The sequence below is a fragment of the Carcharodon carcharias genome, chromosome 33 (assembly GCF_017639515.1).
Source record: "Carcharodon carcharias isolate sCarCar2 chromosome 33, sCarCar2.pri, whole genome shotgun sequence".
NCBI classification, from domain to species: domain Eukaryota; kingdom Metazoa; phylum Chordata; class Chondrichthyes; order Lamniformes; family Lamnidae; genus Carcharodon; species Carcharodon carcharias.
This window is the reverse complement of record NC_054499.1, coordinates 9,318,465-9,337,394: the sequence shown is the minus strand read 5'-3', so window position 1 is coordinate 9,337,394 and position 18,930 is coordinate 9,318,465. Positions and strand designations below refer to the sequence as shown.

General features: G+C 41.1%; 1 protein-coding gene across 5 annotated transcripts; it reads left to right on the top strand.

Moving 5' to 3' along the window:
• The first annotated feature begins 54 nt into the window (after window positions 1-54).
• LOC121272187 (transmembrane protein 272-like) lies at window positions 55-8,362 on the top strand. Of its 5 annotated transcripts, XM_041178701.1 has the most exons (6): window positions 101-174; window positions 459-647; window positions 4,857-4,960; window positions 5,766-5,816; window positions 6,415-6,618; window positions 7,865-8,362. In XM_041178701.1, the coding sequence occupies exons 3-6, from the start codon at window positions 4,885-4,887 to the stop codon at window positions 8,068-8,070; spliced, it is 537 nt and encodes a 178-aa protein (XP_041034635.1). In that variant the 5' UTR covers window positions 101-174; window positions 459-647; window positions 4,857-4,884; the 3' UTR covers window positions 8,071-8,362. The 5 variants fall into 5 exon arrangements, with proteins under 5 accessions (XP_041034637.1, XP_041034635.1, XP_041034634.1 ...); XM_041178703.1 differs by lacking the exon at window positions 459-647 and having other exon boundaries at window positions 55-174; XM_041178700.1 differs by lacking the exon at window positions 101-174 and having other exon boundaries at window positions 231-647.
• Window positions 8,363-18,930: the final 10,568 nt, after the last annotated feature.

The following is an 18,930-nucleotide window of genomic DNA, read 5'->3' as shown; positions in this document are numbered from 1 at the left end:
TGACCACCCCACCCAGACACACACCAATACAATGCAGTAAACTCTTCTTCGCTAGTCGGATACACGCCTGCTGCAAACGTTTGGAGTGGCTCTTCGTAAGCAACCTATTAAAAACCAAACTTAAACACGAGATTTTGAGTTTGAAGAAATTGGAAGGGACGTGTCTTGCGCCGTGTAAGCATCAGGTTTCTTATGAATTACAGGGAGTGGTTAATGTTAATCGACCTGGAACCAGTTTTTTTTTTGTTTTCGCATCTCGTTCTGAATTTGACAGAATTAATTCTGTTTAATTGACAGAACGGTTCTTATTTAACTCAACAGCTTCTTGGGGTGGGGAAGTTGAAACTTGTCACTTTTGTGTGTGTGTGTGTTAATTTGAAATTAGAGTCCCTGTGGATCTTATTAAAATCGATTCTGGACACGAAAATTTCACGTAGAATTTGTGTTTTCTCTTTAAGCGGTTTGGTAAGGAGGAATAGTTCCGAGCTAAAAGTGCCTCGGATTGTCATTGTGTTTACTCATCGACCCAACTCATTCTTCCGCTTGAAGAGACGTAGGAGGAAATTTACCCTCATCAAGCTTCGCTTTTTCAAATTTCCGATCGGATTCCCTTTGAAACTCTTTATCACCCCGGTTGATTGTTGCAGGTAATAACTAGTGTCTCGGGCGTGTTAACCAATATAGAGAGAGAGGAGAAAAATGTTACTTGTAAACTCACTGGCTTTTAGTATAAGCGAAGAGACCCACGATATAATCATACGACTTGATCCCCTGTTGTAAAGTCTAATGAATTGGTCTGCTGGCAGGATGCCCACTCCTCCCTGAACTATTAACACTTGAAGTGCCCCGTGTATCGCCCCCATGTCAGCACTGTCTTGTCATTATTTTGCCCTAACCGAAGTAGGAGCAATTTCTCCTTTTGGAAACAGCTATGTATTTAAAAAAAAAATGGCTGGACTCTCCTTCAATGTAAAAACAATTTTGAAGGGCGGGCTGACTAAATGCGTTGACCTGGACCAAGCCGTTAGAATCACCCAGAGTTCCTACTTGGAGCCCTTTCCACGTTTTGTCTCGTTTGGGCAAACGAATGGGTCAAGTTAGCTGTTTAAAATTATCCGTTGGTAATACACTCGCTTGTGTGTAACTTTTAAATTTGTAATTGTTAGTGAGTGGGCAGGAAGGTGGCAGATGCAGTTAAGTATGGAGCCATTTCAAGTTTGGAAAAACAACTTTTTTTAAAAGGCGAGAATAGTAAATGTTGGGATTCACAGGGATTTGGGCGTCCTTGTATATGATTCGTAGTTATCATGTAGGGATAGTAAGCAATTAAGACAAATGCTATACTTGCATTTATTGTGAAGGATTTGGGAGAATGAATGAAGTCTTGTAGTAATTGTTTACAGTTTTGGCCTTTACCCAAGGAAGGATAAACTTGCCTGTGCAGCAAAGGCAGATTGATTCCTGGGGATGACTATAATTTTCCTTTTGGTCTCTATCCTCTGGAGTTTTGAAGGATGTATGATTTCTTTGAAACATAAGGTAGAGATAGATGTTCCCCTGGCTGCAGAGTCCAGAGTGATAAGGAGCTGGCAATTTAGGACTAAGAGGATGAAACATTGAGGGCTGTGAATTCCCAAGGCTGTGGATGCTCAGTTGTGTATTTGTTGCTGAGAATGATAGATTTTGGGCAGTAAGGAAATTGGAAGATGGAGGGAATAGGGAGCTGAGGTAAAGGTTCAGCCATGACTTCTCGAATGGCAAAGCAAGCCCAAGTCTTACTCCTATTTATTACAGGGGGTGTCTTTGTCAATGCTTAGTTCTTTGTGGCTTCCTGCAATGATGTTTGCGGATGGATGGGAGGCTGTATTTGCAAGATAAGATGCTGAAATATTACTGCTGCAAGATAAGATGCTGAAATATTACTGCTGCAAGATAAGATGCTGAAATATTACTGCTGCAAGATAAGATGCTGAAATATTACTGCTGCAAGATAAGATGCTGAAATATTACTGCTGCAAGATAAGATGCTGAAATATTACTGCTGCAAGATAAGATGCTGAAATATTACTGCTGCAAGATAAGATGCTGAAATATTACTGCTGCAAGATAAGATGCTGAAATATTACTGCTGCAAGATAAGATGCTGAAATATTACTGCTGCAAGATAAGATGCTGAAATATTACTGCTGCAAGATAAGATGCTGAAATATTACTGCTGCAAGATAAGATGCTGAAATATTACTGCTGCAAGATAAGATGCTGAAATATTACTGCTGCAAGATAAGATGCTGAAATATTACTGCTGCAAGATAAGATGCTGAAATATTACTGCTGCAAGATAAGATGCTGAAATATTACTGCTGCAAGATAAGATGCTGAAATATTACTGCTGCAAGATAAGATGCTGAAATATTACTGCTGCAAGATAAGATGCTGAAATATTACTGCTGCAAGATAAGATGCTGAAATATTACTGCTGCAAGATAAGATGCTGAAATATTACTGCTGCAAGATAAGATGCTGAAATATTACTGCTGCAAGATAAGATGCTGAAATATTACTGCTGCAAGATAAGATGCTGAAATATTACTGCTGCAAGATAAGATGCTGAAATATTACTGCTGCAAGATAAGATGCTGAAATATTACTGCTGCAAGATAAGATGCTGAAATATTACTGCTGCAAGATAAGATGCTGAAATATTACTGCTGCAAGATAAGATGCTGAAATATTACTGCTGCAAGATAAGATGCTGAAATATTACTGCTGCAAGATAAGATGCTGAAATATTACTGCTGCAAGATAAGATGCTGAAATATTACTGCTGCAAGATAAGATGCTGAAATATTACTGCTGCAAGATAAGATGCTGAAATATTACTGCTGCAAGATAAGATGCTGAAATATTACTGCTGCAAGATAAGATGCTGAAATATTACTGCTGCAAGATAAGATGCTGAAATATTACTGCTGCAAGATAAGATGCTGAAATATTACTGCTGCAAGATAAGATGCTGAAATATTACTGCTGCAAGATAAGATGCTGAAATATTACTGCTGCAAGATAAGATGCTGAAATATTACTGCTGCAAGATAAGATGCTGAAATATTACTGCTGCAAGATAAGATGCTGAAATATTACTGCTGCAAGATAAGATGCTGAAATATTACTGCTGCAAGATAAGATGCTGAAATATTACTGCTGCAAGATAAGATGCTGAAATATTACTGCTGCAAGATAAGATGCTGAAATATTACTGCTGCAAGATAAGATGCTGAAATATTACTGCTGCAAGATAAGATGCTGAAATATTACTGCTGCAAGATAAGATGCTGAAATATTACTGCTGCAAGATAAGATGCTGAAATATTACTGCTGCAAGATAAGATGCTGAAATATTACTGCTGCAAGATAAGATGCTGAAATATTACTGCTGCAAGATAAGATGCTGAAATATTACTGCTGCAAGATAAGATGCTGAAATATTACTGCTGCAAGATAAGATGCTGAAATATTACTGCTGCAAGATAAGATGCTGAAATATTACTGCTGCAAGATAAGATGCTGAAATATTACTGCTGCAAGATAAGATGCTGAAATATTACTGCTGCAAGATAAGATGCTGAAATATTACTGCTGCAAGATAAGATGCTGAAATATTACTGCTGCAAGATAAGATGCTGAAATATTACTGCTGCAAGATAAGATGCTGAAATATTACTGCTGCAAGATAAGATGCTGAAATATTACTGCTGCAAGATAAGATGCTGAAATATTACTGCTGCAAGATAAGATGCTGAAATATTACTGCTGCAAGATAAGATGCTGAAATATTACTGCTGCAAGATAAGATGCTGAAATATTACTGCTGCAAGATAAGATGCTGAAATATTACTGCTGCAAGATAAGATGCTGAAATATTACTGCTGCAAGATAAGATGCTGAAATATTACTGCTGCAAGATAAGATGCTGAAATATTACTGCTGCAAGATAAGATGCTGAAATATTACTGCTGCAAGATAAGATGCTGAAATATTACTGCTGCAAGATAAGATGCTGAAATATTACTGCTGCAAGATAAGATGCTGAAATATTACTGCTGCAAGATAAGATGCTGAAATATTACTGCTGCAAGATAAGATGCTGAAATATTACTGCTGCAAGATAAGATGCTGAAATATTACTGCTGCAAGATAAGATGCTGAAATATTACTGCTGCAAGATAAGATGCTGAAATATTACTGCTGCAAGATAAGATGCTGAAATATTACTGCTGCAAGATAAGATGCTGAAATATTACTGCTGCAAGATAAGATGCTGAAATATTACTGCTGCAAGATAAGATGCTGAAATATTACTGCTGCAAGATAAGATGCTGAAATATTACTGCTGCAAGATAAGATGCTGAAATACTACTGCTGCAAGATAAGATGCTGAAATATTACTGCTGCAAGATAAGATGCTGAAATATTACTGCTGCAAGATAAGATGCTGAAATATTACTGCTGCAAGATAAGATGCTGAAATATTACTGCTGCAAGATAAGATGCTGGAAAACATGCAGATCAAGGAGCACTTTTTTGTCCTTGCCAATCTGACTTCAAAAAGGTGATCCTTGAGATTTGACTGGGTCTCATTATCGAGTTGATGTGCAAATTAAGATAGCCAGGAGGTTTTTGGGGTGTTGAGCATAAGGGTAGCTGAAACAGTAGGTGTTCCATGTGTTGCCTACACTTGGCCAATAGGTCCAAGCAAAATGACCTAAAAGATAGAACTCCTTTTTAACTGAAAGTTGGATCAAAATAAGATGGGTGATTGTTTCCTGTTGACATGAATACACCCCTCCTAATTGTAGGTGCTGCAGATAGGAAGTGGCTGGTGACATGGACCTTGAAAGTAGCTTGTACACTCCACTCCTTCGGACTATTGAAGAGCCTCCAAATTCCCCAGTGGCATCAGGTACTATTTAATCACCAAGTCTAATGAACTGATCTTGAGACCATATAGTCAACAGACAAATATACTAACTGTAAAATACAGCTGCTGTATTGGTTGTGGGCCAAATGACTTCAAATTTTGTTATGTTTAAGCCTCTTGTCTTAAAATTTACCATGGCACAGCTAGTGCTTCATTTTTTAAAAAAATGCACAATACTTAAACATGAAATGAAGAAATACTTTAGTCAGTGGAGGGCTGCTTTGGGGAATGGGACTTCTCTAGAAACATGTCCCAGTTTTAAGGGATCTGCTGTGCTTGTGACATTTCTGCAAAGCTGAATTGAAGAGAATTTCACAGAATTTCACATCAGTGAGCTTTGCCTTTACAATGCTCTAAACTTGTTCAAATAATACCACTCAAATCTAAAAGATCAACACAAGATTGCCCTAAATTCCTGATCCTCCTTGGCCCTTCAACCTGTTTGGAATTTATTTATTGCAACTCAACTAGGCTGAAGTAGCAAGTCTGCAAACCTCACAGCCTCATGCCACAGCTACAAATGCTATGAACACATGGGGACAAGAACCAGAGATGAGATTTCTACACGGCAAGTTGTTGCCTTGATTGCATTGCCTGAAAGGGTGGCTGCAGAATCAATAAATTTACCCCTTCCAAGTTTTACTGATTTTTGGGTGGGGCTGGGGAATGGGTCCAATTGGATAGCTCTCAAAGGTCAAACAAGATGAGCTGAACAGCAACCTCATGTAGTGCATTGATTTGGAAAATAATACATGTAGTATATTAAACTTTTAAAATTCTCTTTCAGTGTCCATGAAAATTATGACATCACTCTTGGCAATTGCCTCCATCACTATTGGTGAGAGCTTCAAATTAAAAGCTGTTTAGCTAGATGTTTATCAATTTGTTTTGGCAAGTGCTGATGCTGTTCATGTTGAGGAGATATGATCAAGTAGCTTTTTTGTTAAAATAGTTACTGATTCTTGTACCAAACTTGCTTCAATACAACTGGGAACAATTTTGGTTAGAACAGGTAGTTTAAGGATTTTACATTTCATTTTGAGCAGCCAAATGAGAGAACCAGTAACTTAAAATTAAGGAGTAATTGGATTTAAATGTGCTTTTAAAATATTAAATAGTTCAATCTAGCCAGTGCAATATCTACATGTGAGCAATGGGGCAATGTTAGAGTTAAGCCACTTAGGAAATTGGGAAGCACTTTTTTTTTTCCAAGTGTAGTAGAAACCTGGGAAGGTTAAATTCTGGGGATATTGGAGCTTTCCTAACTGGGAGTAAGAGAATTGGCAATTTGGGTTTGGGGGGGGGGGGAGAAAGAGAGGAGGAGGAAAGAGAATACTGGGTAGTCTATTCCTGATTCCATGACTTTGGAATTAATTCCAGTAGTGAAATGTCCCTTTGCTAACATTTTTCCATGTTTCTTTCCCTTCCCTTTACAGGCACTGTCTATTTGGATTCTTGCACCAAGCAATACTTGATCCCAATTTATCTGATTGTTTCTGGAAGCTTTACACTCTTCTTTGTGATGATATCACTGGTTTCATGCACCCCAAATGATGAAAGCAACAATCCGGTTTTCAATAAAATTGGCCAAGCTTGGAAAAGTGTGATATCGCTGTTCTCCTTCATCTGGTTTATAATGGGTACTACTTGGTTGACTGAAACATACATAACTTGTTAAAATGAGCTGATTATTTAGGTTGCATGTATGAGTATTTGACTGTTTTCAGAATTGCCTTGAGGCTCCTCTGATCAACCCCTTAATGCATAAGAGTAATAGAGGGGGTAGGAACTACATAACTCCATTTCAATTATTAATAATTTAAATTGATATTTATATTTAATTAGACTTGACACCCAACAGTAAGTTTACCCCACTCCTCACCACTTGCCCCCTGCTCCCCACAACCTCTAGGTTCAGTTGCAGGAAAAAACAACATACCAAATAGTGCAAAAAGTCAAAGGATTCAAGAATCAGATTGGCAAATTTGGGGCTTCTTGTCTCACCTCCACAGACTACTGATTAGACACTGCATTGAGTCCAGAAATAGGTTGTAGTGGTTGTGACCAAATCCTATGTAGCAAGACAAAGTAAGACTTCCCCATTCAGCAACAGTTAAATGGCACAATTTGAACTGTTATCAACATTGATCCATACCAGCAAGCAGTACTTGATGGGTAAACTGGCTGTTTCTCTATTTAGCTTAAATATGGCATTGTATGTCTGTCCCTGGCTGCCTCTAACCCCAGATCTACTAATGATCAAGGAAGAGGCAAAAAGCCTGAGTCAGGATTGTACTTAAACATGCCAACTTTGGAAGCTAATCTTGTAGCTGCCTTATGTAGCTTCATATCCTAGGTTTGAATCAAAATCTGATCTCACATAAGGGTTTTTTGTAGTGGAGGAGATTTTTTTGTAAGAGACCAGACAAATTCAGTTCCAGTGACCTGTTGCTTGTCTGCACAAACTTAACCATGCTACCAATCAGTGCTAAATAACTTGTCACTTGTAATGCTATGATTAAATTTGCTTTTCAAAACTCATTGAAGCCGTTTAAGTAATCCCTCCAGCCTGAGGGTCCTTACTAAATTCAGTTCTAAAGTGCATAACCAACCAGCCAAAATATTACAAAAGCTGAGTTTGCTACTGCAGAGGGTATACTTTGTTGTATGTGCAGTTATAATGCCTGTGGTCACTGCCAGTAACATCAAGGGTGGTGCAGATCAAACTCAGACAGGAAAATTACACTCTGAACTGGAGATCACAAACAATGCTATATCTTTACAATAAAAATTGTAAAATTAAAGCAGATTGGATCTCCTGCAATAATTCTTTTCCTGGGGAATGTGCAATGGAAGTAATACATTTTTTGTATTTGTCTTTCCTAGGAAACATTTGGATCTACAGCATCTACGAGCCAGATTATATTGACAAAGCTTCTCCTAATTACTGTGATAAAACCTTGTACCTTTTTGCCTTCTGGGCCACCACAGTCACTTACATTCTTCTTGGAATTGTATTGTTTCTAGGATTTTGTGGCTTGCTCTGTGCATGTGCTTTGGGTGGGACCTTTTGGATTGGACAAAGAGGCTGAACACTGAAGAAATCCCTTGTCCCAGCTTTGGGAAATTGATACAACTTGATGCCACATGTGTTGGCTTCTGTGGATGGAGTTATTTGGTTTGCTCTAATTAGCAGTGCTTGTTTTGGACACTTTTTTAAAAAAAGACAAAGCACTTAATTTTTTTCTTCATACCACCTTCTACACCTTTATCCTACACAATGGTAGTGAACTGCACTAATTGTATGTAATTTTGAAACAATCATTTTTTAAACTTGGGTATGTCTGTACAATATTTCAAATATAGAGCAGTGTCTTAACATGACTCCAGTCATCTCTTCAGTGATTTTCTGAGCAAATAACACTGCACTGAACTTCAGCAAAACTAAGTTGTGTAGCTTTTTATTTCCTGCAGTTGGTTTGAGGGTGGAGATGCATGCATGCAAACTATCATTCTTACTGTGTTTAGCCAACTATCCTAGCTGCCTAAATCCTGTCATGCATAAGGCTTGCCTGACTTGTTGCAAATTTAGTGTTTGAAGTTGAGGTGGATCAATGTTAGTATGTCTAACTAGAGTTTTATCAACAGTACAACTAAGGCTTAGGACCGGGAGGGAAGTAGAACTGAATCTTGAAAGGGCTTGCTTGTGCTGGAACCACTTGGTTCCTCATGTCCATTCTGGATCTCTGGAAGGGCAACTTGGCTAGTACCATTTCTCTAACCTTCTGGTGGCCATGTTAATTTCTCTTCTGGTAACTATTATTTGAAAGGCATGATTGGTGGAGGCATAGTCAAATCTTATTGGACATGCAGGCTTTTTCTAAGACACAAGGCTGAATTTGATATCTAGTTTGTGACTGCTGCTATCCTACGAGTTCTTAAAATCTGCCAATGTCCAGGTTTCTCATAATACCATGTCAGGTGGATGCCAAAATTGGCAGGCTGCCTGCCATTTTTAAATTCATTAAAGGGTGTTTGAACTTGAGCGCGGCGACGGACCGGAATGTGGCCTGAGCGCGGCGACGGACCGGAATGTGGCCTGAGCGCGGCGACGGACCGGAATGTGGCCTGAGCGCGGCGACGGACCGGAATGTGGCCTGAGCGCGGCGACGGACCGGGCATAGGAAACATGGGAAGTAGGAATTTTTTTTTGTGGGGGTAAGTGCTGCAAAGGCAGGCATAAAGGTTGTAAGCAGGACTGTGGCTAACTTTACCAGAATAGCTCCTGGAGACTTTGGTATTGTGGTTACACTTACTTTTCTTTCCATTTAAAACATCGTTAGGCCATTCCTGAGGGAAGGGGAGCTGCTAGATGTTGCAGGCAAAATTGTACATTACACCATTTGTGATGAGCATTGCAGTACCTCATCCCAGTGAGAAGAGGACAGTTGGGCAAGGACAGGGTGTGCTTAGTGGTCCACTGATACTGAGTTGCAGAGGGGAGGCAACAGCAGCTGTCAGGGAGATGGAGAAGACACTATCCAGCCAATAGTCCCTACTGGGAAAAAAGATTACAAACAGTGCCAGGTATCCCTGAAGACTTTTTACAGCTGGCTATCCTTGTAGGAGATGGGCTGGTGCCACCAGTGCATGGGCTATCTCCCTGGCTTAAGCGAAGCTATAAACATGGGCCACTTGTTTCAGGATTGTTGGGATGCAGCTCTTTGGCCTGATCAATGGTTCTGATGCCCTGAAAGATCAGGACACACTTGTGCAAGTGTCACCTATGGTCATAACGTGCTGTGCATTGTACAGCTGCCCCTGCAGGGAGGGTCATGTGATTGATGCAGCCCTGGCCTTTGAAGTGGCAGGTGAGCCATGCCAGTCAGTCAGGTCTGGTCACAGGAGGGCCTGGATACCAACAGATCATCACCTTAGAGATGAGTCCTTTTAATGTGTCCACAACACCTTGGCCCTTGCCACCTTCTCATCTTATCTCTCTCTCTCTCTCTCTCTCTCATGAACACCAGGGCTGTGTCTGCTAAGAGCTAGGTGGGATCAATGAATAATGTTGTTCAGAGGGCTGCAATGTGAACACAAACTTCCCATGACACCACCTAGTCCACTAACGCAATACTGTTGTATAATGTGATGGATTTATTCCATTACACAACAGTATTGCATCAATGCAGCTGGAATATCATGTTCTAAGAACACTTACTTAAATAACAAGCTATTAGTATTAACCAAAAATCACATGAAAATCATCCATGTATGACTAAAGAGGTGTTTCCTTAAAATTTTCTGATTCTGACGGGGTAAGATCCCTTCCCCTCGCTGCTGCTGCCCCCTTGACTGATGATTTTGGTGGGTATCCTCTGGTCACCTGAGGCTGTGAGGGCCCTGGTGGAGGTGGTGTTCTCCTGCATAATGGCAGAAGGGTCACCTGTCCCCATGACACTCTGTCAATGGCAGAGGGACGCAGGAGAGGCTGTCGCCATCAGGAGTGGCCTGAGGCGTGTGTGTCTGTGATGACGGGCTGTTCATCTGTTGCCAGGAAGTCTATCATGCTTTCCTGAGAGGACTCAGGACCTGGATGTGTTTCCAGGCTCCTCGACCCATTCTCACCCTGGCTCTGGGCCCCAGAGCTGCAACAAGGCAGCAGAGTGCAGGTCAATACCAAGTATGCTCAGTACCCCATCAGTGAGATGCTGGGTTTGGCCCTCCATGACAGCTGTGAGTCTCAATGGAAGAGACCATGTGTTCTTTAGAGCGGGTGATTGCAGTGCTCATGGCCTGTATGGAGTCCTCCATCATCTGCGCCAGTGTGCACAATCCCTCTGGAATCCCTGCCACAAACCTCATACTGTATATCCAGCATCTGATGATTGACTCCAGAGGCTCATCATCAGACTGAGGCTCAACATTTAGGTCACATCCAACACTTCCCCCAAGTGCCAAAGGTCTGCTCCATCTCTGTCTCTGACAACTGCTCTTGCAACGATGATGTGCTCTCTTAGATCCCTTAGAGCCAACTTGCACGTACCCACTGAGGTGCATGTATTTGCATTGGTGCTGGGTGCAGAACAAGAATTATTTCATATTTCCAGCACCCACAATATTTTTCTTTTGTATAAGAACGCGATGCTGCGCTGTTTTGAGTATCTGTCATCTGCAGAGGTTAGCAAGGGTCCCTCCGGGCTTATGGCAGCTGCTGCCAATGTTTGTCTTGTAGGCGGAAACAAAGACTAGGAGAATAATGATTATCGTCAGCATATGAGGTGACTTCAGAGAGACTGACTTCCTCAAAACACACCGGTACCATTAGGAGATGATAGGCAGTGTTTGAACCTTAGGCCTTTTTGCATTCAGGCAGACCACTCTCCCCGAATAGTGGAAGCCTCCACAATCAGAAGACATCAGTGCCACCTTCCTGACAGCCTTGCCAGTTTCCGAGACAGTTGCTCCACACCCGTCCCTGCCCAAAGTGCAGTTTGCTGGAGAGAGCTATGCAGCCTTGGAATCTCACATCCCCAGAACCTTCCTCCAACCTTGCCTTGGCCAACGGATTGGCTCTATTGATTCGTCTCAAGCTCCAGAACCACCTCCACTGGCGGAGCGAGGATGGTCATTTTGGGCTGACCACACCCAGTCCTTGCCCTGTCATAGTGTGGCCTTAATCACAGGCCTTTGAACGTGCGGCCAATATGTGCCTTACTGGGGGCCAACATTTCTCAATGCTCCTTGCCAACGAGAGTATATCTGTCCCAAGTGCTGTAGACTTCAAGCTTTAGATTTAGACTTTAAATTTATGTCATACTCCTGGTCTCTAGTGCATGATACATTGGGACACCACAGGAACCACAATGTCAGGCTTGCTTTACTGCTGTACATCCCTTTCAGACCCAAGTTTGAAGTCACCTCATCATTCATTCCTTTGTCATTTATCTACCTTTTTTTAAATTGGGTGGTGTTAGACAATATGGTCTCTAACACTTAAGCAGAGCTGAATATTGTCTCATACTTTCTGAAACAGAGCCGCAGGCTAAATCGCAAGTTGAATCCATTGTGTGTCTTTCTAAACTAATTAGAAATTCAACCAGGTTCTTGCGGCCTAGATGACCTACACATTCTGCTGGGGAAGTGGTTGATTGCTCTAGGCCATGGCAGATCAGTTTATCTATGAAAGATCTAATGTCTCTGCTCTAGTTTGCATTCCACACATAGCCCAGCAATCTTTCAAGTCCCTCCCATAAAACTGCTTTGGTTTAAACCACTGGGTGGCTCTATGGACTGCAATTATCCAATGGTGAGGGTTTGCTGTTTTGACTAGACAGTGCAAATGTTTCCCTTTTCTGTAGCAAATGAACACTTACATACGTAGCTCTTTGTGCTGAGCCTGAGAAATAGCTGGCACAGTTTGTAACCTACTAAGATTCACCTTCTACACTATCCATTTTCCCCACTGTTACAAAATAGATGTGAATTCACAAACAATTGGGACAAAACTGAGCAAATTAATATTAAATGCTTACATGGGCTGTCATACTTTCCATCATGTAATGTGTGCTCTGCCCAAAGGCAGGTCCTTAGCTCATTGTCTTCCGAAGCTTCATCAGGCTGTTTTCTTGACAGTTTGTCCGTGGTGGTTTATCATTGCCTTCCAATTAAAATGGATACACTACTGGACTGATTGTAAAATGAATATCTACAGCATTTCAGGGAAATAGCTGGGGGGCCATGTCTATTTGATTGTTTGCGGGAGAATGGACTAATCATGACTGGTGCAATTCACCTTGTGGTAGTTTAAAATTGGCTTCTGACTTCTGCTGAGCCATTAGCAAAGTGGACCTATTGCTGGATGTTATGCAAGGAGGCTGCTATTTCACATGGGAAGCGTAACGATAGGACCATTGGATTGCTGCATGCTTCCGCCCCCACCCAACCTCCTCCACCACCCCCACCCAACTGACTGTCCTGTTCGGCTGGTAAGAAAGCAAAGGACATTGTGACTGCTAGATTGGTGATTTTTGTTCTTTCAGTTAATATGATTAAGCAAAATGGGAGAAGGTTTGGGCAATGATTTAGCACAGAGGCTGATAATACCCCTGGTCTGCTAAACACAGAATTGTTGCTCATTGGATGCTGCGTACATCTGCTATGAACATAAGAATTCGGAGCAGGAGGAGGCTGTTTTCCCATATTATACTCCATCTGCCAAACTCTTTCCTACTCATTTAGCCTATCTAAAACCCTTTGCAGACTCTTTATAGCCTCTTGAAAAATTATTTTCCTATCCGTCTTTACCCAGTAAATTGAGCTACCATACATTTGGTCCCTTCATCCAAACATTGATATAGATTGTAAATAACTGAGGCCCCAATACTGATCTCTGTGGCACTCCACTGGTGGCAGCTTGCCAACCCAAAAATTACCCTACTCTCTGCTTCCCAGTAGCTAACCAATCCTCTATCCATGCTAATATGTAATCCCTACACCATGAGCTCTTATTTTGTGTAGTTATGGCTTTGATGTGGCTCATTATTAAATGCCTTTTGGAAATCCAAGTACATCTACTGGTTCACTTTACCCATCTTGTTTGTTATTTCCTCAAAGAACTCTAATAAATTAATCAAACATGATTTCCCTTTCATAAAACTGACTCTGCCTAATTGTATTATGATTTTCTAAATGTCCTGCTATAACCTCCTTATGGATTCCAGCATATTCCTTATGACTGAACTGTAACTTCTTGCTTTCCGGCTCACTCCTTTCTAAAATAGAGGTATTACATTATCAATTATCCAATCCATGGGGCCTTTCCAGAATCTAGGAGATTTTGGAAGATGAATAACTGCAACATTTCAGGGATACAACTGGGGAGCCCTGTATTATAGAGTTGATATTCCAAGCAACTTTTCTTGGCAGAAACATTGAACTTCACAGAATTGTTATGGTGTGGAAGGAGGCCATTTGGCCCGTCGTGTCTGTGCCGGCTCTCTAAGTATTTTAACTTAGTGCCTCTTCCCCATAACTCTGCACATTGTTTCTGTTTAAATAATCATCATCCAATGCTGTCCTGAATGCCTCAATTGAACCTGCCTCCACCACACTTCCAGGTAGTGCACTCCTAACCTAACTGCTCGCTGTGTGAAAAAGTTTTTTTTCTCACCTTACATTTGCTTCTTTTATAAAACACTTTAGAACTGTGCCCTCTGGTTCTCTATCCATTTACGAGCAGGAACAGTTGCTCCCTATCTACTCTGTGCAGACCCCTCATGACTTTGAAAACTTCTATCGGGTCTCCTCTTAGCCTTCTCCTCTCCATCGAAAACAATCACAGCATCTCCAATCTTTCCTCAAAAACTGAAGTGTCTCATCCCTGGACCATTCTCGTAAACCTCTTCTGTACTCTCTCCAATACATTCACATCCTTCCTTTAGTGTGGCACCCAGAACTGTACACAATACTCCAGCTGAGGTCTAACCAATGTCTTATATAAGTTCATCATAAACTTTGCGGCAGAAAGAAGGCGGCAAAAAGGAAGAAGGTTCCGAAAAGACAATAAAAGGTGGGAATGAAAAAGTTAACAGGTGAATCATTGGAAACTAAACTTGCTCATTTCCTATTTCACTACAGAACAACCCCATACACTATGACAGGTGCAACACCTACAGAATTACTGATGAGGTACCGTCTTCGAACAAGACTAAGCCTGATACGTCCTGCTCTTGTCCTCGATGCCCCTATTAATGAAGCCTAGAATGCTGGATGCTTTAGTTACAGCTCTCTCTACCTGTCCTGCCACCTTTAATGACTTATGTACGTATACACCCAGGTCTCTCTGCTCCTGCACTCTTTAGAATAGTATCCTTTATTTTATACTGTCTCTCCATGTTCTTTATACCGAAGTGCATCACCTCACACTTCTCCGCAATGAACTTCATCTGCCGCCTATCTGCCCACTCCACCGATATGTCAATGTCCTTTTGAAGTTCTACACTTCCTCCTCACACTTTACAATTCTCCCAAGATTTGTGTCCCCTTGCACACCAAGATCTAGATTATTTATATATATATCAGGAAAAGCAATGGTCCTAATACTGAACGCTGGGGAACTCCACTACAAACCTTCTTCCAGCCTGAAAAATATCCATTAACCATTACTCTTTGTTTCCTATCCCTCAGCCAATTTTGTATCCATGTTACTACTGTCCCTTTTATTCCATGACCTATAACTTTCCTCACAAGTCTGTTGTGTGGCACTGTATCGAACGCCTTTTGGAAGTACATATACATCACATTAACAGCATTGCCCTCATCCACCATCTCTGTTACCTCTTCAAAAAACTCCTGCAAGTTAGTTAGACATGATTTTCCTTTAACAAATCCATGCTGACTCTTCCAAATCAATCCACATTTTTCCATGTGACTATTAATTCTATCCCGAATAATTGTTTCTAGTAGTTTCTCTACCACCGAAGTTAAACTGACTGGTCGGTAATTGCAGGGAAGATCTTTAAAACCTCTTTTACAAGGTAGCAGCAGCAGCTACATGTGTGCATCTAACTCTATAACTGAAAAAGGAGTCTCTCCTACAGGTTCCCCGCGCTGCTAACTCATTGGTTTACACAGATCATGTGATCTTATAACAGGATTATTCTTAAAGCTATATCCTAACGTTATTACTTCATTCCTCCCTCTTTAACTTTTTTGTACATTTTCTATTTACAAGGATATTTATCTCATGACATTACAATAATTACACAGGTCATGAAATTACAATTTCAGTCTTGCAGGTAGTTTCCTGATCAGTGTGGAACATCGTAGCCCCACGACTTTCGATCATTTTGCAGGAATCACATTCTCTAGAACCGCATTAATATCAGGTACCTCATTAGGCACAGGTAATTCAGTTTCTTCCACTCCGACAGAGGCATTGGGCATGTCTATCATTGGTTGAGCAACTTCAACAGGAACCACAGGTTCAGCAATGGTTACTGGTGGAACAGGATTTTGATGGGGTATCTCCCTTCTTCTAAAATGATCCACATGCTTTCAGCTGATCCGGCCCTCCGCTTCTGGTCCAGTCACAGAGCTTAATTTATCAGTTAACCACTTCAGTCCTCCACCGAAATTCCTTACATATACTGTTTCTCCAACAGTAAATTGTCGCACACGACTATGCAAATCATGAGTTGCTTTTTGGTTCTCTTGACTTTTCTCTACCTTCCCCTCCAAACTGGGACATATCAGGCTTAGTCTTGTTCGAAGATGGTGCCTCATCAGTATTTCTGCAGGTGTCGCACCTGTTGTACTGTAGTGAAATAGGAAGTGAGCAAGTTTAGTTTCCAACGATTCACTTTTTAACTTTTTCATTCCTGCCTTTTATTGTCTTTTCGGAACCACCTTCCTTTTTGACTTCTTCTTTCTACCACAGAGTTTAATCTCGGCCTTCTTTTTGACTTCACTGTCGGCCAGACTTCTTTCAGGTGAAATCTCAATTTGTCTTAGTTCAGTAGTTGAGCTTCCCATGATTTCACTATCTACTCACATCTTGGAAAGTTCTACAACTTTTGCTTTCAAAGCCTCCTTAGCTTCATTCAGCTGATTTTTCAGCTCTTCTGTCTCCTTATGTCTGTTGGCTTCCTCCGGGAGCCTTGAACATTGCTGCGTCTTCTCTGCCAACTGGTTCTTCAGTTTGTTCAGAGTGATGCTAACTTCTTCCTGTTTCTCTTCGTAATTCTCCAGGGATATGAACTTTGACCTGAGTGAAGGTCTTTCAACAGGTTTTCCTTTTCTTTACGGAACTCACTTGCTTCATCTTAACTTCTGTCATTCAGTAAAGTCTCCTTGAGAGAGACCTGTTCTCCTTCCTTATCGTTGTTTAAGACAGTCTTCATTTCTTCAGGTTGCTGAATGGCTATGCACTCCTTTTTCAACCAGTTGCGGTCCTTCGACTCTTTAGGCTCTTTCTGAAGTACCTTGCCTTGTTCCTTTTCCAACTCAGGAACTCTTCCTGCTTCCTTTTGAAATCTCATTGACCAATTAAGGTCAATTTCCCTCAACCAATTTCAACCTGGAACGCTTGGTCCTTCGCCGTCTACCACCATCACTGGTAGTTGTACTGTTTGGTGTCGAAAGTAAACATGTACTCTGGCGATACCTTTTACCTGGATTTCTTCGCCTGTGTATGTTTTCCACTTGGCAGAAGCTTGTTCCAAATGTAATTGTTGAGCACCTTTATTTAAAATCTAAAAGTGTATTCTCCTACTAGAGTGGTAGAAGCACCAGCGTCTACTTCCATTCTTAAGCGTTTACCATTCACTTGCAATGTGACAGTAATTGGCACTGTTCCCAGCTTTCATGTTGAATAAGGAATAAATGTCAGAATTGGTTGTTTCTAGCCCTTCCACTCTATATACTTTATTGGACTTGGTTTTAAAACAGGAAGCCCACTTTTGTGACAAAAATAACACTTTTTAAAATTGCCAACGTTAGGAATTTGATTGTTTCCAAGTCAATTAAAATTAGTTTTCGAATTTGCTGCTAAGCCTTTTCCTCTAAATTTTCAGTTAGCCGGGGCTGTTTCCCGCTTCATGTCGGAGTCCCGGCTTTTCGCGCCATTTTCGGCTGACCACTCCTGACCAGCTAGGAAAACAGTTCCATTTTGCACACTTTGAATCGCTTGTAAATCCCTTACAGTGCTTTCCATCGCAAGTGCTATTTCTAATGCTTTCTTAAAATTAAGATTCACTTCAGCCAGCAATCTTTGCTGAATAGCATCCTCTTGTATGCCACAGACTGAACGATCCCTGAGCATTTCATTCAGGGCTTCACCGAAATCACAATATTCTGTTAGTTGTTTTAAGTTTGCCACATAGGTAGCAATGGTCTCCCCTGGGGCTCCATTCTATGAATTGAACCCGAACTTTTGCAATTTGACTGAGGGCTTGGGTTGGAAATGTTGCTTAATGAGGTCTACCAATTTACTGAAGGTCTTCCAATCAGAAGCACTGGGGGCCGTCAAGCTTCAAATTAAACTGCAGATCTTCCTCCCATAAATACCCAGAAGAATCACTCTTGTTTCCTCGCCCGTGATTTCATTAGCTTGAAAGTAGAACTCAAGACGTTCTATATATTGAGACCAGTCGTTTGTGGCTGTTTCAAAGGGATTGATTCTGCCAAGCTGTGGCATCTCGGATGAGTGTATCTTCTTTTCTTTTTAATTGCCTCAGATACCCACAATCGCTGGGCAAGGGACAGCACTGGATCTGGTCCCATCTTCATCACCAGTTTGTTATAGAGTTGATTTTCCAGGCAACTTTTCCTGCTGGAAGCATTGAACTTTATTTACAAGGTAGCAGCAGCAGCTACTTGTGTGCACCTAACTCTATAACTAAACAAGGACTCTCTCCTAGAGGTTCCTCGCTCTGCTAACTTATTGTTTTACACAGATCATGTGATCTTACAACAAAGGGTTATTCTTAAAGCTAGTCTTTCTAAACTAACTTGAAATTCAACCAGCTTCCTAAGGCCTAGATGATTTAGGTCCATTGCTCTGGGGCATTGCAGATAAGTTTATATATGAAATCTCTAAAGCCTCTGCAATAGTTTACGTGCTATACAGCCCAGCAATTTTTAAGGAGGTTGTACCTTAATTGAAATCCCTCCCATAAAACTGCTGCTTCTCTTTTAGCCACTGGGTGGCCCTCTGGACAGCATTGCTTCCAATGGTAAGGGTTTGCTGTTTTGACTAGACAGTGCAAATGTTTCCCCTTTCTGTAGGAAGTGAACACTTAAAGATGTAGCCCTTTGTGCTGACATGTTGAATAAGTGAGTGTTGTGTCCTCTTTCACAGGCCACTGCCATGCATTAGTTATCTCCCCTCACTTTCGCAGACACATCTGCCAAACAGCCGACAGAGTCCATAACCCAGGGCCTCCAATCAA